The sequence below is a fragment of the Streptopelia decaocto genome (genome assembly GCF_964273445.1).
Source record: "Streptopelia decaocto genome assembly, chromosome: 27".
NCBI lineage: Eukaryota > Metazoa > Chordata > Aves > Columbiformes > Columbidae > Streptopelia > Streptopelia decaocto.
This window is the reverse complement of record NC_138682.1, coordinates 1,860,901-1,880,348: the sequence shown is the minus strand read 5'-3', so window position 1 is coordinate 1,880,348 and position 19,448 is coordinate 1,860,901. Positions and strand designations below refer to the sequence as shown.

Below are 19,448 nucleotides of genomic sequence, written 5' to 3'. Positions count from 1 at the left end.
ACCAGCGACCCCTATGGCAAGAGTTAAGTGCTTGTTAGCACCCCTGCCTTCATAGCCCATTTTATACACAAGAAATCCCTTTTTTAAATATTTCATGACCAAACTCCCCAAATATACACAGTTGCTTGATGAATCATACGATTTTGATCTCAGGTTTTCATCCATCTGTCTCCTCTGAACCATCACACTCTGTTCCCTTTTTGTCCACCTCAGCGTTCAGGCATCTCATCCATTATTCAGACCACCAGGTACTTCCCTGATTTTCCTCCCCAGTTTGCATACTTCTCAACCTGAAACATCACTCCTGAGGTCATACGTGCAATGCAGGGATCCACTACTCGTTCTGCTTTCCTAGGACCACACTCATTCAGCTCTTTAAACCTTTCTCTGCTTACTGAAAATGAATCTCGGAAGATAAGAGTGGCTTTAAAGTGTAACTTTGAGCACCAGCACGATCCAAGATTCAAAGCAGAACTCTTAAACTTGAGCACTGGATCTGCTTTGCAGTGCTGAGGGCGTCCCTACGCAGTCACCTTGCTGGCTTAACACCGACCGCTCCGGCAGAGCCGCCGCTATTTTGTGGCGCAGCCGCTTTCCCAAGAGCTTCAGGACATAACACAACAGCTTGTACATAGCAGATGTACCCAGCTTGTGACCCTGCGAGAATACCGGGTGCCAAGAGGGATGAGGAGCCGCCACTCCTTCCATCTGGGGCACGTCCACGGCCCCTGATCTGCCCCCGCGCCGAGGAAACGGCACAAAGTGACCGTGTCACCCACGGTACCGGGCTCACCTGCAGCACGCGGCTCATCCACTGGAAGCTGTCCTCCTCGGACGCGTCCGGCCGCTGCTCCGCGACCACCACGATCCTCTCGTCGTAGAAGACGGACACGGAGAACACGGCAATCCTGAGGGAAAGGGGAGAGCGCATTGGCACAAACTCCAGTTTTACTGCTTGGGAATAGGAAGCCAAGAAAACAGATTGAAGACAGAACTCGTAAAAAAAACATATGGGACAAAGGGAGAAAAAATATTAGATGATTCAGATTGAGTCAAAAAGGAAAGACTTTATGATATAAGGGATTCATCCCACCTTCTGATGAAACTCCTACATAGTGCAGTCCCCTGCCCTCTCAACCTGCTGTCACGTTTCCGTTCCAACCCGTGGCAAATCACCAGTGCAATGAAAGCTTTAAAGTATCTACATGGGGTGGGGAGCTTGAGATCTCCTGTTAACCCTTAGCAACACGAGCTCCAACCCTGCCCGAGCAGCCAGAAAATCATATCCGCAACTGCTACATCAAATTAAGTATCTCTGGACATGAATGAAACTCTCCCGGCCAGCAGCTGAGTGCAGAGACCTCAACGGGAATCCTACCGACAATTAAATCCTCCAGGTGACTTATCTTGTTACTTGATTCCTTCCCCTAACCTGATGAAACACCAGACAGGACAGAGGGGACAACACACCCGTACTGGGCAGGATCAGGCCAATTATCATCTAAACCAAACCATATTCACTTTACCTGAGCTACCCAAACAAAGCAATTACTGCAGAGAAATCAGACATCATACTAAAGATCCCATTTTTTTATATTACACAGAGAAGCTGATGGGGGGGGAAGGTTTATTTTGCTAACCTTCCTCTGTAAACTGTTTTTATGGATTCTACCGCCAAGCCGGTTGCTACGATGTCGTCGGCGTTGTGTCTGCGGCCACTGACCATCAGCAGTCCGTCCATCTTCCCAACCACAAACACCAAACTGCCCTGAAAGAGAAAACGGTATCTGTGATTAACCTTGATAAAGCGCATATTCAAATATCTTTGGTGATTGGCTCATTTCCTAACTACGGCTAGATCAATGGAATTTGTAGAAAAGACATTTTCCTTCTCTTTAAATTACATTATTTATGGCTAAACCAGGAGAAGCATTGGTGAGATAAGACACTGCAGCAGAACTGCCACACAAGAAGCTTCTTACACTTGGTTTTAGAAGAGTTGGCAATCTAAAAATGCAACAAGCAACACAGGAAGGCACCGTAACAATAATGTGATGGAAAAGCAAAGGTTCCTACTGGCTCAGGCAAATCCAGGAGCTTGTCTTATGCACAGCAAACCATCCTCACACATATTTCTGTACCCAAATGCTTTTCTGTTACACACAGAAGGCCACTAGCAGGAACAAAAGAATAGAGCAGCGCGAGCTCCAGACGTGCGTTAATTACGTACAGGTCCAACGAAGCCCAGCAAGCCGGAGCGGACGAAGGGCACGTCGCCCACCGGAGAGCCCGCCGCGTTCACCGGGATGACCTGCAACGCAAGGACGACGTGGAAGGAAAGCGCATTTGCCCGAGGATAGAAAACCATTCCCCTCACGGAGAATTGCGCTATATGCACGTGAAGGGATGAGGAGAAGGGGAGGGAATCCTCGGTAGAGTCATTGGAGACCTTTATAAAGGGGAGCACTGAATGTATCCAACTGTGAAGAGTTTTTCAAGGTATCTCTTTAAAATAAGTTACAAAACCATGAGACTATACATGGCTACCAGTTCTACACAGGAAACAGGGAGAGATGCGTTCTCAGGTACATACCTCAAATGTGTTCTTGGTCACCCCCGCCAGCCCATAATACATCATTCCCCCCGCTCTGGAGCTAACGCAGATTTCCCCGATCTCGTCTGTTTTGCAGAGCTGCGGTGGCCCGTCAGGTTTCACTATGCACATCATCCCTGGGAGAAACGACGCGCTGTTAAATAACCCCCGAGATTTGCCTTGGAAAAGAACCGACACGTTTAACGGTGACAGATCTGACACCGCAGGGACCGTCCAACCCGCCCCAGAGCTGAGGCCGAACCGCGGAGAGAACACTGATCGGTTCTTTTGCTCAGACCATTCACAAACGGTCTCATAGGAGCCTCCTGCACGTCTTTACCTCCTGGCATTACGTGCCCGACATCCTGGACAGTAAGAGCAGAGTTTTTATCTTCAGTGTTGACGCGAATCACACCAAAACTCAGCCCGTTCATGGACAGGATGGCTCTGCCAGGCAAAGATGCCCCGGGGACCCCAGGCCTGCGAAGGACACAAAATCAATACGCTACATCAGACACACAGGCTATTATTAGACTCAGATGAAGCTAGCGCAGCAACTGAAAAATGCATATTGCAGTGTCTCTTCTTTGCATAACAGATTTCAAACTGTGGGATGGCGGTAGGGATTGCTCCTGGAAAAGCCGCGTTGATCAGTGCTTCAAACTGTATTCTTGGCAAGTGCAACTCTTCTTCCAGCTCTTTGCCTCGTGCCGTGTTAAACACCCGCTCCCAGGCCTGATACAGCAATGGGCAGAAATGGGCTATGGAAACGACTGTCCAAAGTGGCAGCAAATTTAGAGACCTATTAGAGAGCAGTGTAGGTGAAAGGGAGCTGGGGGTCCTGGGGACAGCAGGGTGACCATGAGCCAGCACTGGGCCCTTGTGGCCAGGAAGCCAATGGGACCTGGGGTGGGTTAGAAGGGGGGGGTCAGTAGGTCAGAGAGGTTCTCCTGCCCCTCTGCTCTGCCCTGGGGAGACCACACCTGGAATCTTGTGTCCAGCTGTGGCCCCTCAGTTCCAGCAGGACAGGGAACTGCTGGAGAGAGTCCAGCGCAGCCACCAAGATGCTGGAGGGAGTGGAGCATCTCCCGTGTGAGGAAAGGCTGAGGGAGCTGGGGCTCTGGAGCTGGACAAGAGGAGACTGAGGGGGGACTCATTCCTGGGGATCAGTATGGAAAGGGGGAGTGTCAGGAGGATGGAGCCAGGCTCTTCTGGGTGACAACCAGGGACAGGACAAGGGGCAATGGATGCAAACTGGAACACAGGAGGTTCCACTTAAATCTGAGAAGAAACTTGTTGGTGGTGAGGGTGGCAGAGCCTGGCCCAGGCTGCCCAGGGGGTTGTGGAGTCTCCTTCTCTGCAGACATTCCAACCCGCCTGGTTCCTGTGGAACCTCATCTGGGTGTTCCTGCTCCATGGGGGGATTGCACTGGATGAGCTTTCCAGGTCCCTCCAACCCCTGACATTCTGTGATTCTGTGATTCTGTAATCTCAGCCTCAAGAATCCATGCTAGCTGTGTCAATCAGGAGCGGGACAAAGCAGGGCACAGTTCCTACAGGCACTGCTGAGCCGTCACACGGAGGGAAAAACACGCTCGTATCTTAAGATAAATGTTTAACAACTTAAAACTTGAATACCTGAGCGCACACAGTAAATGCCAGTGGAGCTTATTGCACGCTTAAGTCAACTATGAGCAAGCGATGTGTGAACAAAGCTCAGCCTGGATGGCTTCATCTAGGAAACAGTGCGACGCCGCATGCCCGTACCTCCGTATGGCAATAGTCATCGCTTCTGGAGATGTGGCGCAGGGACAAATGGCCTCTGGCTTCAGCCCGTGGCTCTGAAACAAGCTCAGGAAGGCATCGCACGAGGACACGGACCCTGGAGAAAAGGAAGAAAATAGGCCACTACGTCTTTACATAATTTGATTTAAAAAATTGTCTGTAAAATAACCTAGAAATAAATACAGTGTATTTACAGAGTATATTTTCTGTATCACTTCCAAAATAGCAACTACAAGTGCCTACTGAATGGGACTTGGGAAGAGGCGCATTCTCTGGAATAACTCTACTTCTCTCCCCCAGTTTGCTTCAGTGTTGTTACATCCTCACGGTACAACAACAGGCTCCAAATACTTTCCAAACCTCCAACCATTAGTGCACATCTGTAGGCTCGGTTTCCATGCAGCACACGTAACCAAACCAGGTCTGAGCAGACCAAGCATTCCTTCCAGCTGCTGCCATCCAGACAAACGCTCTTTAAGCCTTTTCACTAACAGCATTCCTTGCAGATTTTTCTGGGGATTTTTTCCCCCCTTCAAAGTTCTTCTTAAAAGCCTTTTACTTCACCCCCTGTGAGCAAATTAAACCCAATCTACCGGAATTCTGTTTCACATACAAGTTCCCCATTCCACTCTGCTGTTTCTTACTTTGCAGTGTCTTCCACAGCTCATGCTCAAAAGGATGAAAGCGCAGAAATCCCCCTGCCCTGGTGCTCGAGCACCACAACCCAACGCTCTGCGTCCCCAGCTGAAATCTGCTTGCAAGGTTCTACAAAAGGAGTTAAGCTTGAGCCTGGTCAGAGAGCTGGCTGAGAAATCCCCCTCCTAAAAGCAGCAGGACGGGCACGGTCACAAGGATTTGCAGCATACTCGCAAGGATTTGCACCATACTCACAAGGATTTGCACCATCGGTTACGATCAGCATGCGCAGGGAGCTCAAACTGACGTCTCTTTGGTCTCGATGGGCCATCATAGCCCAGTGCAAGTCTCGACACTTGACTAAAGCGACTTTTGCTGCGAACCAACACAAAAAGAAAATGTTTAAGGACACACAAAAGCTTTTCATGACGCATTTTCATAAGAGTACACAGTCCAACACTCCCAAATGAGAAAATTCTCACTGAAGCAAGCGACTTTAATTAATTGAGCCTGCAGGAACAGCAAACCCCGACACACAACAGCATCCGCCCATGCCGGGGTGGTCAGCGCTGCAGCCGCTCCTCCAGAATGCAGAAATCACTGTCAGCATCTGCAGGACTGCGGATCAACGCACCTTCCTGCGCTCAACTCTGTGCTTGGTCTCATAAAAGGCACTGGCTCCAAACACACGGGTCACGAGGGCCCCGTCAAGTTCGCTGCCATTCACATGGCATTAGGACTTTGGGCATTTTTAGAAATAAATGAGAGATTTGGCCCTTGGGATCGTCATGGAAGAGCAAGACAGGCTCTAAAGAGCTTGAGGTTTTAAGGCCCCTCTCTCGTTTATCCTGAGAAGTTCAAGCTGAAGTTGTGGAACCCAGGGAGGTGCTGGACTCACTGGCCCTGGAGGTTTTTAAGCTGAGATTGGACATGGCGCTTAGTGCCATGATCTAGTCAATGGACTGGAGTTGGACCAAGGGTTGGACTGGATGGTCTCTGAGGGCTTTTCCAACCCAGTCCATTCTGTGATTCACAGTTACCTTTGTGGGCGTGAACTCTCTGCACCCAGGAGAGCGGGCAGGTTTTCATCACCGAGTAGGGCACGCTGATCGTGTGCAGTTTGTTCATTACATTCTGAAAAGCAGAAAAAGATTTAGAAAAGGGCTCACAAAACCTATTACAGAGCAGAACCAGAGTCGCGCTCGCTCCCCATCAGCCTCTACCCCACCGTGAATTCACAGTGAGGTTTCTGAGGATGCTCCTACACTTCCCACTGCGAGTTGCAGATTGACATGGGAGAGAAATGGTTGACTTAACAGGTCAATCTCCTCAAACGTTGCAATGAAAAGGGTGAAATGCTTCAGAAAGCCCGTCCAGGCTCAACTCACCGTCAGAATGCCGTGCCACAACCCCGCATCCTTCTTAAAATCCAAAACATTCACTATCGTTTCACCTGGAAAAACAAAGTTGTAGTTTTGAGGTGAAATGTGGCAGGACGGAATCTGCACACGTCGGAATCTGACATCTGAATCGGTCAGATCTGCGCCCGGAGGAACGCACGGAGTTCACAGCCTTGTTTGTCTGATGTGTTTTACTAGTCAGAGCTCCTTGTTATGCAAAATAACGCAACTGAACGCATCTAAGAGAGGGAAAACACATCCCAGAAAGCCGCAAAAAAATTCCATTGCAGCCTGTACTGTACATCAGCAGCACAGAAAGGGCCCTGACCTCATTCTGCATGAGCAGGGGAAGAGAACAGAGCACATCACTCAACCACCGACTCCGGGAGAGATGGAATTACAGTGACAGCTTCTTCCCAAACTCTGCATTTTAAACTACTATCACATACAGCTCTAAAAATCAACTCGCAGCCATGGATATATAAATTAGCTTGATTTACAAGGTAGACCGGACTAAAAGCATATCCTAGAGCAGAACTCGCTGTACTCCCAGCAGCAATTTGCAATCTCCATTTCTGGGTTATCCAAAAAGCCTCCTGTGACCAGTACAGAACCAGTTAATGCAAGAGGCGCTTTGAGGTTTACACACACTCTCAAGAACCAAAGTTTGGAAAGGCATTTTAATGTATGATCAGTACAGTGAGACGGCAGCTCGCTGCAGAATGTTCCACTTTTGATTCATTTACTCCCTTTTTGATTCATCAGAACACACTTGTTCACTTTCCAGACACGATGCAAATCCCACTTTTTACTCCTCTGCACTACGGCAACGAAGACGGCGCCGTTTCGGATCGAAAAGGTTACAGACAGAAGTGGATACTATTGTGTATTGGTTACTCATAGACAGTTGAAAATATGAGAAGCAACCACTGGAAATTATGTCACTGAACCTTCGTTCCTTTGATGTTTCTGTGCCACCACCCACCTTCAGAATAGTTGCAGGCTTGGGACAAGGCTTGGCAGTGGGACAGCATGGCCACCCGCGACACCGTGACGCCCATCACGCTGCCCTCTTTGCTCGTCTTGTACTGCAGAGGGACAAAAAACAGTCAGGGTGGGACTCCGGGTCCCACATACGAAGGAAATTAAATCATAAAGTCCATATTAAATAACATTTTGTTTCCCTAAAGCTGCTGAGACACGCTCAAAACAGTAGCAGCTTGTAGAAAGGCAGCAGCAAGGTTCACTTACTCAGTATGATATATAAAATAGTTTAGAAACTGAACTGGAATGTGTGCATGCCCTGTGGTCCTGTGTTGCTGTCTTCTAGCACATGGGTATGAGAACCAGGAGGGAAACAAAGACCATAATGTAAAGAAGAATGTATAGAACCTGAAATAACTTTAGTGTCAAAGCTGAGATGCAGAAAAAGAACTCGGCCGTACTGATGAATGAAGACTATGCACAATGTTGAGGCAAGTGTGTACTCTTCCCGGAATCTTGTGTCCAGTTGTGGCCCCTCAGCTCCAGCAGGACAGGGAACTGCTGGAGAGAGTCCAGCGCAGCCACCAAGATGCTGGAGGGAGTGGAGCATCTCCCGGGTGAGGAAAGGCTGAGGGAGCTGGGGCTCTGGAGCTGGACAAGAGGACACTGAGGGGGGACTCGTTCCTGGGGATCAATATGGAAAGGGGCAGTGTCAGGAGGATGGAGCCAGGTTCTTCTGGTGACAACCAGTGACAGGACAAGGGGCAATGGGTGCAAACTGGAACACAGGAGGTTCCGCTTAAATCTGAGCAGAAACTTGTTCGTGGTGAGGGTGGCAGAGCCTGGCCCAGGCTGCCCAGGGGGTTGTGGAGTCTCCTTCTCTGCAGACATTCCAACCCGCCTGGTTCCTGTGTAACCTCAGCTGGGTGTTCCTGCTCCATGGGGGGATTGCACTGGATGAGCTTTCCAGGTCCCTTCCAACCCTGGACATTCTGGGATTCTGGGATTTCTAGAAGCCGCGTCACTGCGCTCTACAAACGACAATAAGCTCTGCCAGGATGAACAGAAAATTCAAAATGCCGTTGGCTGAAGTATTTTCAGAGATCTGTGTAATCTTGGAGAGCTCCGTTGTCCAATTACCAGCTTTTCTGGAACAAGAGCAACGTTCTCCAAATCATTTTGAGCCGTGCTCAAGGCCACAAAGGTATTCAAAACTAAAATAAGCCTCACGGCAGGTTGTACACAGCGAAGTCTTGTTTCAGCAGCTAGAAATGGGCAGTTTAAGGCAGTGAGGTGAAAGTATTACCTCTCTGGTGATTAGAACATTAAACTCAGCTCATGGCAACTACTTTCTATTCCCCATTCCCTGCTTACCTCAATGTACGCTGGCTCAGTTCCTGCAGCTGAGATGTTGGGCTGCCAGTCCTTGGGAGATTTGGAGAGATATTTTGAATCTGTCACAACCCATTTGAGTCTGGGCCAACCTAGAGCCAAAATTAAAGTGGAATATTAATACCAGTTTATTTATTGAGGGATTTCTATTCTTCAAGAATACACTGAACCCCCATCGTCTGTCCAAGATGAGTTACACAAGCAGAATACCGAGCCAAGCAACCAGCCAGAAGGTTCATCTCGTTTCTCATCAGGAGCTCAGTGGGCGACGCGGCGCTTCCTCTGCGCAGGAAAGATCCCCGCGGTACTTCTAAATATAGCTTGTTGTATCATTAACAAAACTGCTTCTGAACGGGCAAACGCCCCTGAAGGGATCTGAGGACAACCCTGGCTCCTAAGGTGGGTCCATTGTGACTTCCAGAACAACAAAGCGGTTCTGTCGGACACAAGGATCGATCTACACCACATGCGCAAAGCAACAGGTAAGCGATGCCAGCAGAAAAGCCCTTTGCACTCCCAAAATGCATTCAGGCTTCTGCCAGCTACCTTCAGACAGCTCAGCTATATGAAAAATACGATCAAAAGCAAGTGTATAGCCCAATCTAACCTTTAAATTGCACGATTTCTCCGTTTTGGGTTTTTGGGAGCCCTTTCAGGCAAACTTCAGTGGTGAGGGCCAAAGCAATGCCACAGCTTCCCAGCAGAAAGCCGATCTGCTGCCCGCCGGCGTCCTGGGAGAGGGAAAACGTCATTCCTGTTTATACGGGACATAAATCACCTTTCCCCTTAGCAAAACCCCAGGGCTGGTAACACCACGGATCACACAGGGAAGGAAAAAGACAACACAACCCATGCCCAGACTCTCTCCTTCGCTTTGTCCTTCTCTGCCTACACCCAATGCCTGGCAATGGTCTGAAACTCAAGTGACAACCTCCTGCTGGCAGGGATGAACAGAATCGCTTCCAAGTTGCATTATAATGCATTTTGGAAGATGATATTCTACATATCCAGCACAAAGGCCCGCTGGGTGAAAGCGGAGACGTACCTACAAGGCAATAAAAGTCTGTAGACAAGTGATAAGGCATCACAAAATCTGATTGGGAGAAGTTTTAATTTTGTATTTGGTTGCTGTAGCAGTTGTCACGTTGCAGACAAATGAGAGCAAAGCTCTGACTCCCACAGTATTACCAGACTAGCTCACCGGTCCATTACCATCTCTCTTGCCATATGTTTGCCATTATCCTGTTGCTTTTGATACCTCTTACGAAATCGATAGTTTTAGGCAGTTCTTGACATGGCAATAATAAGGCAATATTGCAAAAATTCCGGTAAGGGTAATGAAAACTCTTTGTTGGGCCGGGAATTTACAAAGAGCGCCCAGAAGTGTTCAGAAATACTCGGCACCTTCAGCCTCCAGTGAAATAAAAGAACGGAAGATGCTAAACGAGAGCCCTTCACACCAATCAGGGGCAGAACCACGATATTATCTGCAATAACAGAACGAAGACTACAGCGTTTAGGTGAATTGACATCTCCAGTTGCTGAGCACAGCGCTCTGGTCAATACGTTTTTCCATTTTCAAACAGCTCTTGCAGGTTCGCAAAGGGCTCGCACACTGTGTTGCTACAGAGAAGGCGGATGCTGTGAAACACCCTCAGAGGTGGATGGTCCGACTTGGTTTTCATCCCACATCAGCTCCTCTCACCCCATCAACGTTACCTTTCTGGTAAGAGGTACCTCGATAGGCACTGGTATGACTTCTGCCAGGAGACAGCCGTAAAACGCCACCATGAACATGACCGGGTCATTGTTGGGATAAACGAGGGCTACCTGCAATTCACAGAAATGGTTTGTTAGTTGAAAAAAAATCGCGGAGTTCAGCTCTATAGCGACTAACAGTCAGGAAACTTGGTGTTATTTCACATTCTACCACGGCATTTTTCACAGGGCACCTCCAAGCGCTCGCTCTCCCATGGAATATCTGGTACGTCAGCGTTCCCTGGGGCCCACATGCATGAAGATGCACATGCACATACATGTCTAAAACACATGCACATATGTCTAAAACTGGTTTTCTCTCAGACATGCAAGGCTCTTCCTCAGCTGTATTTCAAAGCCCAGAGCCAAGAAGCTGCTTACAGAGCAGCCAGAAAAACCACAGAGGTTTCTTTCCCAAATAGCCTGTCCCTGGGGTAAGAGTCTTGCTATTAAAAGAACAAGAATATAGTGTCTGTGGTACGTTGCAGCCCCCCAAAACCCTCTTTTTATTTCAGAGGTTGAACCAGATAGTCCCAAACTCATTACCCTATCTCCAGGTTTTAACACAGGTTCATTTTTGGTCCCCAGTTTATTAAGCAGCGTGTAGGCCAGCTTGAGACTTCTGCTCCACAGTTTGCCTGGAACACAAAGAAGAGAGATTTGCACAACCGAGCACACAAGAGAATGTTTCAGGTCTTGGCTGCTTTGACCACCTACAGCCGTGTACTCTGTTTCGCTTACGCCACTTTGTCTACAAAGCTCTCCAAACCCAGGAAGGTGTGTGCAACCGCACCAAGACCAACAACCCCGTGTGTTCTATCTGCTGCGAGGCTGGAGCAGCTCTGCTGGGAGGAATGGCTGGAAAGTTGGGGTGTTCAGCTGGGGAAGAGAAGCTCCGGGGAGACCTTAGTGCGGCCTTTTCAGACTTAAAAAGGGGCCTAAAGAAAGATGGGGACAGACTTTTGAGCAGGACCTGTTGAGATAGGACAAGGGGGGATGGTTTTAAACTAAAAGAGGGAGATTCAGGCTGGATAAAAGGCAATTGTTGGCCCTGAGGGTGGTGAGAGCCTGGCCCAGGTTGGCCAGAGAGGTGGTGGCTGAAGCATCCCTGGAGACATCCCAGGCCAGGCTGGACGGGGCTCTGAGCACCCTGAGCTGCTGAAGATGTCCCTGCTCATGGCATAAGGTGACATTTGAAGGTCCCTTCAACCCAAACCCTCCTGTGATTCCACGATCCACCGCTGCTCTTTCGGAGCAGTTCAGCAACGGCAGCTGCGGCTCAACTCACCATATGTGAGGGTATAAACTGGTTTTCCCGTAACATCCAGTGCTGTCAGACAGGGGCACTTCGCCTGCGTGGTTCCCCAGCGCTGCAGAGCTGCTTCCAAGGCAGGAGGCCAGTTACAAACAACTCCCAGGGGTTCCCCCTTCACGGGCATCATCTGCCGGCCCTCGGGCTTGGGCTGGTTGGGGTCAGGCTGCGGAACTGAAGACAATTCCATAATGTTTCCGGTTCATCTTTGCCCATTTATTACCAGACAGTTAAGCTGGAAAGATGCGCTGAAAACAAAGGCTTTTCCTCATCACCTTTAGGGTTAACAAGCCCTATCACAATTCATTTCCTAGGAAGCCCTGCACAAAACAAAACATCACGGACATAGTCTCCTAAGGTGCTCTTAAAAGGTAGTTGGTTTAAGAGGAAGGAAAGGAACCCAGAATTGGAGAAAAGAAAAACAATCTTACAAAATCAGTTTGTAATGAAATTACCAGTAAAGACGATCCCTTTTGGGAAATTCGAGTAGCCTAAGTGAATGAAGAGGGTTTAAAAATCTAGTGAAATATTTTCGGTAAGAAACTGTAGTTATTGTGGGAAGTTTAGCGTTGAGGAGGCCACTCAAAGCTTGGCAGTACAGGCAATGACTTCAACCACTGGGTTTGTATCAGACTGTTCCTGACAGGCTGCAAAGAGCAAACCAGAGTCAACTTCAACACCAGCTGCATAAAGAAATTCAGCACCGTGCAGATGAGTGTACTTATAGCAAATGATTCATAAAACTCACTATTTGATGCTATTACCTTCCACAATTTCTTCAAAATCATCCACAAAAAATTCTTTCAGGGGTGGCCTTTTAGGTCTTTTCAAGGTGTTAAGCAACTGCTGAATTTTCGTGGAGACTCGACTGCTCACGGGAACACCTGGATGGAGAGATCTTGTCTAATCAAAGCGTTCGGCATCCCTGTTACCATTCACATCCTGCCTCCCTCCATCGGAGGATCCTTCTCTTGCTGCCCCCACTCCATTATTAAAGGTTGTGCCAGTGCAGGACAATATTAGTAAGTGATATATCAGTTCTGTATTAACTCAGTGCTCAGAAAATGCTAGTAATAGACATTCATTTTGAAGCATTTCCTCCCTTCAAAGTCTGGTTTCCACCTGCCCCTGACACAGGGCACTTGTTGTCAAGCCCGGCCTGCAGCTCTGTGCCCGCCTGTGGTTCTCGATGGGCCACCGGTACCGACGAGCCACCGGTATCAATGAGCCACCAGTACCGATGAGCCACCGGTATCAATGAGCCACCAGTACCGATGAGCCACCGGTACCGATGAGCCACCGGTATCAATGAGCCACCAGTACTGATGAGCCACCAGTACTGATGAGCCACCGGTATCAATGAGCCACCGGTAGCGATGGGCCACCAGTACCGATGGGCCACCAGTACCGATGGGCCACCAGTACCGATGGGCCACCAGTACCGATGGGCCACCAGTACCGATGAGCCACCAGTACCGATGAGCCACCAGTACCGATGGGCCACCGGTATCGATGAGCCACCGGTACCGATGGGCCACCGGTACCGATGAGCCACCGGTACCGATGAGCCACCGGTATCGATGAGCCACCGGTACCGATGAGCCACCGGTACCGATGAGCCACCGTCACCGATCAGTGTGCGGCTGGGCTGTCGGCAGAGGGGACACACAACCAGAGCAGAACCACTGATGTGACCCCTCTGCACAAAGCTTTACGCCAACCAGCTTGGACTGAGTGTATCAGCTCCATGGAAGCTTAATTACAGTTGAGAATTAAATCGTTTCATTCATCTTACCTTTCCTTTGAGGGATTCTAGGACAAAAGCTTTTAAAAACAATCAGCCTACCTATGCACTTGTAACTTTTTTTCTTAAAAAGCATCAGAGAGGAGAAAACGCCACAATTTTCCCCAGTTCGGCACGCAACAGACAACTGCTGCAGCGTTGGTGTCAATGCGCGGCACGGGAAGGCGTTAACGCCGATGCCGTAACCACTGCAAATTTGTGAAGCGCTTCAATGGGCTGAACTTAAACCAGGAGGTTTGTTCTCCCAGCTCAGCACGGCTCTATCTACCGGCTCGGAGGGTCCGTACCGTCGGCGGTGTCCATGAGGCTGGAGCGGTTGGATCCCTTGTGCATGCCCTTGACGATCCCCGCCGGAGGGAGGTCGATGGCTGCCGGGCGCGCTGAGGAACACGAGGTAGTTGCTGTGACATCGGGGGGAACGGAGACGTTTTCTAAAAGAAGGGAGAAAATGGCAATTAACACATACCTTTGATTGTCAGGTGGAACAAGCAAAGCGTTAGTTACCTGTTACCAACAATCTTAAGAATTTAATGGGTTGAATGTAGGGGAGCTCTGATTAAACACACCGCTTCCTAAATACTAAGGAGCTCTAGGAGGTGCACGTTATCTGTTCTGGAAAACAGAAAACGAAGGCACAAGATGAGCGGTTCATCCGTTCCTGTTCTCGGTCTCTGACCTTCCAATCAAGCTCAACCTCTTGATCCTCAGCACTGTAAAAAATCAACACGTTTGGAGAGCCACGTGAGCTCTGAAACACTCGATCCCCAGATTCCCAATTCCCCACTCAATTCCCAGCAGGAATCTCTGCTAGAACGACACTGTTGAACCGGTTTGTGGGTGAGCGCTTTCCGAACCAAACCATGCGGAGGCCACCGACTAAAGCAGATCAGCACAATTCAGGTTGCGCTTCAATTTCTTCCAGCTCAGTGGCTACACAGTATAAGCTTGTCCAGCAGCTAAATAATCAACTTAAAAACTAATGAACAGAGCAAGCTGCGTCTTTTATTTTTTGCTTTAAGTTGCAAGACACTGTTTTGCTTTATAGACAAGGTCGTGGGCCCCAAACTGCACGGAAATCTGCATATTCCAGTAATTCTCTCATTAACTTTCTCTTAAACAAGCGATTTTTGCTTACGTGGGATTTATTTCTCCAACGCAGCAGGCTCAGTCACCTGATGGGCAAGAATATTCTGTTCTGGCTTAACAGAACCAGCAACTGTTGCTTAGGAAGGAAAAAAGCAACAATTCTGAAGCTATGTTGGAGTGTGAAAGAAGCCAGATGTGGAATCATTCCATTTCTGCATCGCTTTGGAGACCCAGCAGCAAGGAATGTTCCTCATGGATTGAACCTCTGAGCTCACTAGAAAGGACCCGGATTTTGTACAACTCCAACTCTCTCTATATAAAATACATATAAAATTGCATACGGGAGAGTTCCTATTCATTTACATCAGGTGTTAGCACGGGATGGATGTGGCATCTACACGGCAAATACAATTCCAAAGATTTAAAACCTCTCTTTTGCATAAAATACTAATTAGATTAGTATTGTGTAGGTGAAAAGCTAGATTACCGTAATTCATTACAAAAGGTAACGTAGCTTGCTGCGTGCTCCAATTAAAACCAGCCTCTCTGCTTCAAAGACACATTGATTATATCGACTACATTTTATGAGCAGTTTCCCCACTTTTCCCACTTGCATCCCAGCAAAAATAAAACGAAACCAAAAATAACAGCCATTAAAAAATAGAAGGGAAACAGCTGAAACCACCAGCACTTCTATGCACTGCTTGCCCCAAACGAGTTAAGCGAAAGCAGAGAGCACACAAAATACAGACATGGCCTGAGCTGCGGTGACAACCTGAACAGCGGATCAAAGGACAGACGTACACCGAGCAAAACCAAACTGGCCATTTCATACAGAAGCATCAGCAGCAGGAACACCTCAGAGCCTCAGAAAACTGAGCCCGGGGGATCCAGACGTGGAGATCTTGCTCCATCTTCTCAATATGGGGATGCTCTGAGTATTTCTCAGACTTGTCATGAAAGATCTGTGTGAAATCTTTACTCTGCTATAGCCGTTTTTTTGCAATTGCGTGTTCGTTTGTTCAAATACACGGCTGTTTGTGTTTTGTTTTGGGTGTTTTTTTTAATCTAACACAAACAATAAACCATTCGGGCTTATAGCAAAATGAAAATGTTCAAACGCAGCGTTTCCCCCCTCGATAGGCAAAGATGCCCCTGTGGTTTCCATAGGACACGGATGCCAAACGCTACTTGCATACGGCAGCTTTGTACACACAGTGGCTTCCAAAAGCTGGAGACATAAGCGACACAATATACAAAAAGGTGGTGCCTACGGAGCCCATCAACACCCCCTGGAGTCTCTTGTGCTTCCATAAGCTCCTGCTCCCCACTTTTTCAACCAACTCAATATTCTGAAATTCGGAAGGAAAAAAAGCATCGTGATGGTGCAACTCCACCAAATCCCAGCGAGCTCCATCAGAACTAACTAAGCTCTTGGTCTGAATTTCCCTCAACTCTGCCTTTATTAACACAAACTGAACTCGAAGCGATTTTTCTGTTCATACCCATCTCCTACCTATTCGAGTATTGGCAAATACATCAGCTAGTGACCCACTGGTCCCTTTGCCTTCTCCATGGGAAAGTGTAGAAGATGCTGATGAGGATGTGGATGACCCCTGAATAGATCGGTTGATCCAAGACTCAGCATTCTGTAAGCTCTGATGCAATGCAGCAGAAAGAGCAGCCTGGCGCCTTAGCGAGCCCTCGTCCTCGGATGCGGAAGACGTGTCTGTGTGAAAGCAGAAAAGAAAATCCAGCTGCTTCGGGAAAGCACATGGCACTGAACACGCTCTCCGGCCGGTTCGCACATCAACAGCATGAGGATTTTATTCTTTAACAAGGTTACATTGGCCAAACCAGGAGTTAAAGCAGCAGACGGCTCCGAGGTGAACACGTTTACCCCTCGTGTTTTGCACAAGAGTCCCGTCCTCAGGCAAGAATCCTTCCCCTGCCTTCTCCAACTTATCCCTCGTTGCTTTTCTGCTCGTATTCTGTAATACCAGATGCTGTGTTGCCTAACTTTGCTAATTCGGAAATGGAAAGGGGTCAGTATCAGTGTCAAAGCTGAAAATTTGCAGGAACGCGTGTGCCAAGGCCACTTGAGAAAATGCTTTTGTCTGGTATTCTAAATGGGCCTCTTTCCAGTGCAGGGAAAACAACCAACCAACCAACCCACCCCAAAACAAAACAGGGGAAACTACAAGGAACTGCATCCCGCATTTCCGAGAGAGCAAATCCCTTGTCTCTCCTCATTATTCACCATGAAGAAAATAACGACTTAGTATCTGAAGTCGTACAGTGCTAAATATGAGCATTTGGGCTTTGCCCTAAAATTCACGTGTTCTTCAAAGTGATTGTCTGCCTGTACTTTAGTTGTAAATCCAACTACTATAATATGGTCAGGAGCTGCAGAATTGACTGATTCCAGACCTGAGCTTTATGTGGGGAGAGCCACTCAGAACGTGCTCTAGTCCTGGCCTAGTTAGTACGAAGCTGAGACCCAAGCAGACACCAGGAACATGCAGCAGCCCCCGGGGGAAAGGAAAACAGGATGGAGAAAAAAGGAGGGAAAGGAATAGCTGTGAGTGGGGAGGGCGAGCAGAGCGGTTTCAGAGAGATGAATTCACAATGAGACATGAATTCATCATCTTCAGGCGACGTCATCGATCCAAATGGCTGTGATGCTTCTGCACGAGAGACAACAGACAAGTCACTGCCAAAAATTACACACAGTCATTTTTAAGCCAGTGCATACAGCTGCTTGAAAGCAGAGAGGGTTGTTGCCATCTGATGCGCATGCACCGTAACAGGCGCCGCCTTATCCCAGGTGTTTTCCTGCAGCCATTACACGGGAAGGGTTGGGAAGGAAAATCCTGCAAGTCCCGAATCCCACAGGGCTCCTCCAGGGTCCTTACCCAGAAAGGGACATCATTGCAAAGCCTTTACCTGTACGATGAATATTGAACCTTAAAATCAAGAGGTGAATTATGCAACCAAAACTGGTGTGAGGGGAGCAAAAGAAGCCTCAGCCCAGAAATCCTGCTCAGCTCCTGCCAGTTGGTTCTTTCAGAGCTCCCAGGAGTCACTTTCACAGCCCTAACGGCAGCTCCACCAAACAAGCAGCTGTTCGAAGGCAGCAAGAGAGCGATGGAGTAACGGCCTCCCCGCAAACGTGCTCAGAAGCTGGAATATTCCGGCAGGTTGATTTGGGAACTGTCACTGCTGATCCCCAAACACCCCCCGGACTGCGAGGACCTCACCTGGGGGGGTGCAGGCATCCGCGGGGGACTGAACGAACGTGGAGCGTCTCTTGGTTGGCATGGGCAGGGCCATCTTCTGCTCCTTGTGCTTGGCCAGCGCCGCCTGAACCGCCTCCGTGTGGATATCTGCGCAGGGGACGCTCAGACTCAGCTTCGCAGCAGAATTAAACCACGCGAGGCTTACACACATGTAACCACCGCTAGCATCTATATTGATGCAATTAATTCCCCGTTTTCCCTCCAGCATCTTGGTGGCTGCGCTGGACTCTCTCCAGCAGTTCCCTGTCCTGCTGGAACTGAGGGGCCACAACTGGACACAAGATTCCAGGTGTGGTCTCCCCAGGGCAGAGCAGAGGGGCAGGAGAACCTCTCTGACCTACTGACCACCCCCTTCTAACCCCCCCCAGGTCCCATTGGCTTCCTGGCCACAAGGGCCCAGTGCTGGCTCATGGTCACCCTGCTGTCTCCAGGACCCCCAGCTCCCTTTCCCCTACGCTGCTCTCTAACAGCTCATTCCCCAATTTACACTGGAACCTGGGGTTGTTCCTGCCCACATTCAAGACTCTACACTTGCCCTTGTTCTATTTCATTAAATTGTTCCCACCCAGCTCTCCAGCCTGTCCAGGTCTCTGATGGCAGCACAGCTTCCAGTGTCACCCACTCCTCCCAGCTTGGTGTCACCAGCAAACCTCCTGACAGTCACTCTATTCCCTCGTCCAAATCATTGATGAATATATTGAGTAACACTGGCCCCAGATGTGCACAGCAAGCACCAACTCCCGGACAAATTATTACCCGTCACTTCACCCAATCTGGTACCTACGGCCACGGTCGTGGTGAACACTGAATAGGTGCAACCAGGCCAGAAAATCAAGGTGGCAAAAAGTGATTTGCTTTTTCTACTCTGTATTTTTTGGATTCAGCAGCTACGAGTGACAGGTTTTTATACAAGGTCCTACCAAGGTAGGACTTTCCATCAGTGGACAAATAATAAGCTTGACCCGCCTTGAGAGGACACGGTGGGTTGTTCCCCATCGCCAGGACTCCCCGGGGAGCTCTCGTCCTTACCTGATCGGTAACGTTCATCTCGGGCTCCCCCTGAGCGCGCTCGGTGGAACTTGGAGGAGGATGAGGAGGACGCTGAGGCTGGAGCTGCAGCGGGAACGGGCATCGGAGTCCTGGATTCCTTCTGCGGCGCTGGATCCACCCCTGGAAAACAGCCCACGGTTCTCTGAGAGGGGAACAGCAGCTTTTGGGGACCACACTTTTCTCTTTCACCAGATAATTACAGGATTCCTCCTTTTTTTTCTCCCTTCTTGTAGTGAAGTGGATCTAATTAGTACATGAGTACAACTTCCCAATGATACACAATTATATATATCCAATTATCAGTTAAGATATATCCTTCTTTGACCTTATTCTTGTGAGTTTTTTCCAG

General features: G+C 48.8%; 1 protein-coding gene across 5 annotated transcripts in view; it reads right to left on the bottom strand.

Annotated features, from left to right (window-relative positions):
- The window catches only part of DIP2B (disco interacting protein 2 homolog B), a 69,361-nt gene that overhangs the window by 15,679 nt on the left and 34,234 nt on the right, over nucleotides 1–19,448 (bottom strand). For 3 of the 5 annotated variants that reach the window (XR_014186077.1, XR_014186078.1, XM_082073432.1), the window contains exons 3-22: nucleotides 19,079–19,219; nucleotides 18,011–18,136; nucleotides 16,267–16,479; nucleotides 13,952–14,095; nucleotides 12,625–12,744; nucleotides 11,837–12,034; nucleotides 11,095–11,186; nucleotides 10,510–10,620; nucleotides 9,398–9,521; nucleotides 8,773–8,882; nucleotides 7,400–7,502; nucleotides 6,403–6,467; nucleotides 6,055–6,148; nucleotides 5,270–5,389; nucleotides 4,361–4,475; nucleotides 2,934–3,073; nucleotides 2,594–2,730; nucleotides 2,231–2,311; nucleotides 1,641–1,768; nucleotides 794–908 (exon numbers count right to left, since the gene is read on the bottom strand). Coding sequence is in view for 3 of the 5 variants with exons in the window: in XM_082073432.1 (XP_081929558.1) it covers nucleotides 794–908; nucleotides 1,641–1,768; nucleotides 2,231–2,311; nucleotides 2,594–2,730; nucleotides 2,934–3,073; nucleotides 4,361–4,475; nucleotides 5,270–5,389; nucleotides 6,055–6,148; nucleotides 6,403–6,467; nucleotides 7,400–7,502; nucleotides 8,773–8,882; nucleotides 9,398–9,521; nucleotides 10,510–10,620; nucleotides 11,095–11,186; nucleotides 11,837–12,034; nucleotides 12,625–12,744; nucleotides 13,952–14,095; nucleotides 16,267–16,479; nucleotides 18,011–18,136; nucleotides 19,079–19,219 (2,477 nt within the window). In the remaining 2 variants the exon portion in view is untranslated. The remainder of the gene's footprint in view (nucleotides 1–793; nucleotides 909–1,640; nucleotides 1,769–2,230; nucleotides 2,312–2,593; nucleotides 2,731–2,933; nucleotides 3,074–4,360; nucleotides 4,476–5,269; nucleotides 5,390–6,054; nucleotides 6,149–6,402; nucleotides 6,468–7,399; nucleotides 7,503–8,772; nucleotides 8,883–9,397; nucleotides 9,522–10,509; nucleotides 10,621–11,094; nucleotides 11,187–11,836; nucleotides 12,035–12,624; nucleotides 12,745–13,951; nucleotides 14,096–16,266; nucleotides 16,480–18,010; nucleotides 18,137–19,078; nucleotides 19,220–19,448) is intronic. The other 2 variants (XM_082073433.1, XM_082073434.1) reach the window with 2 other exon arrangements.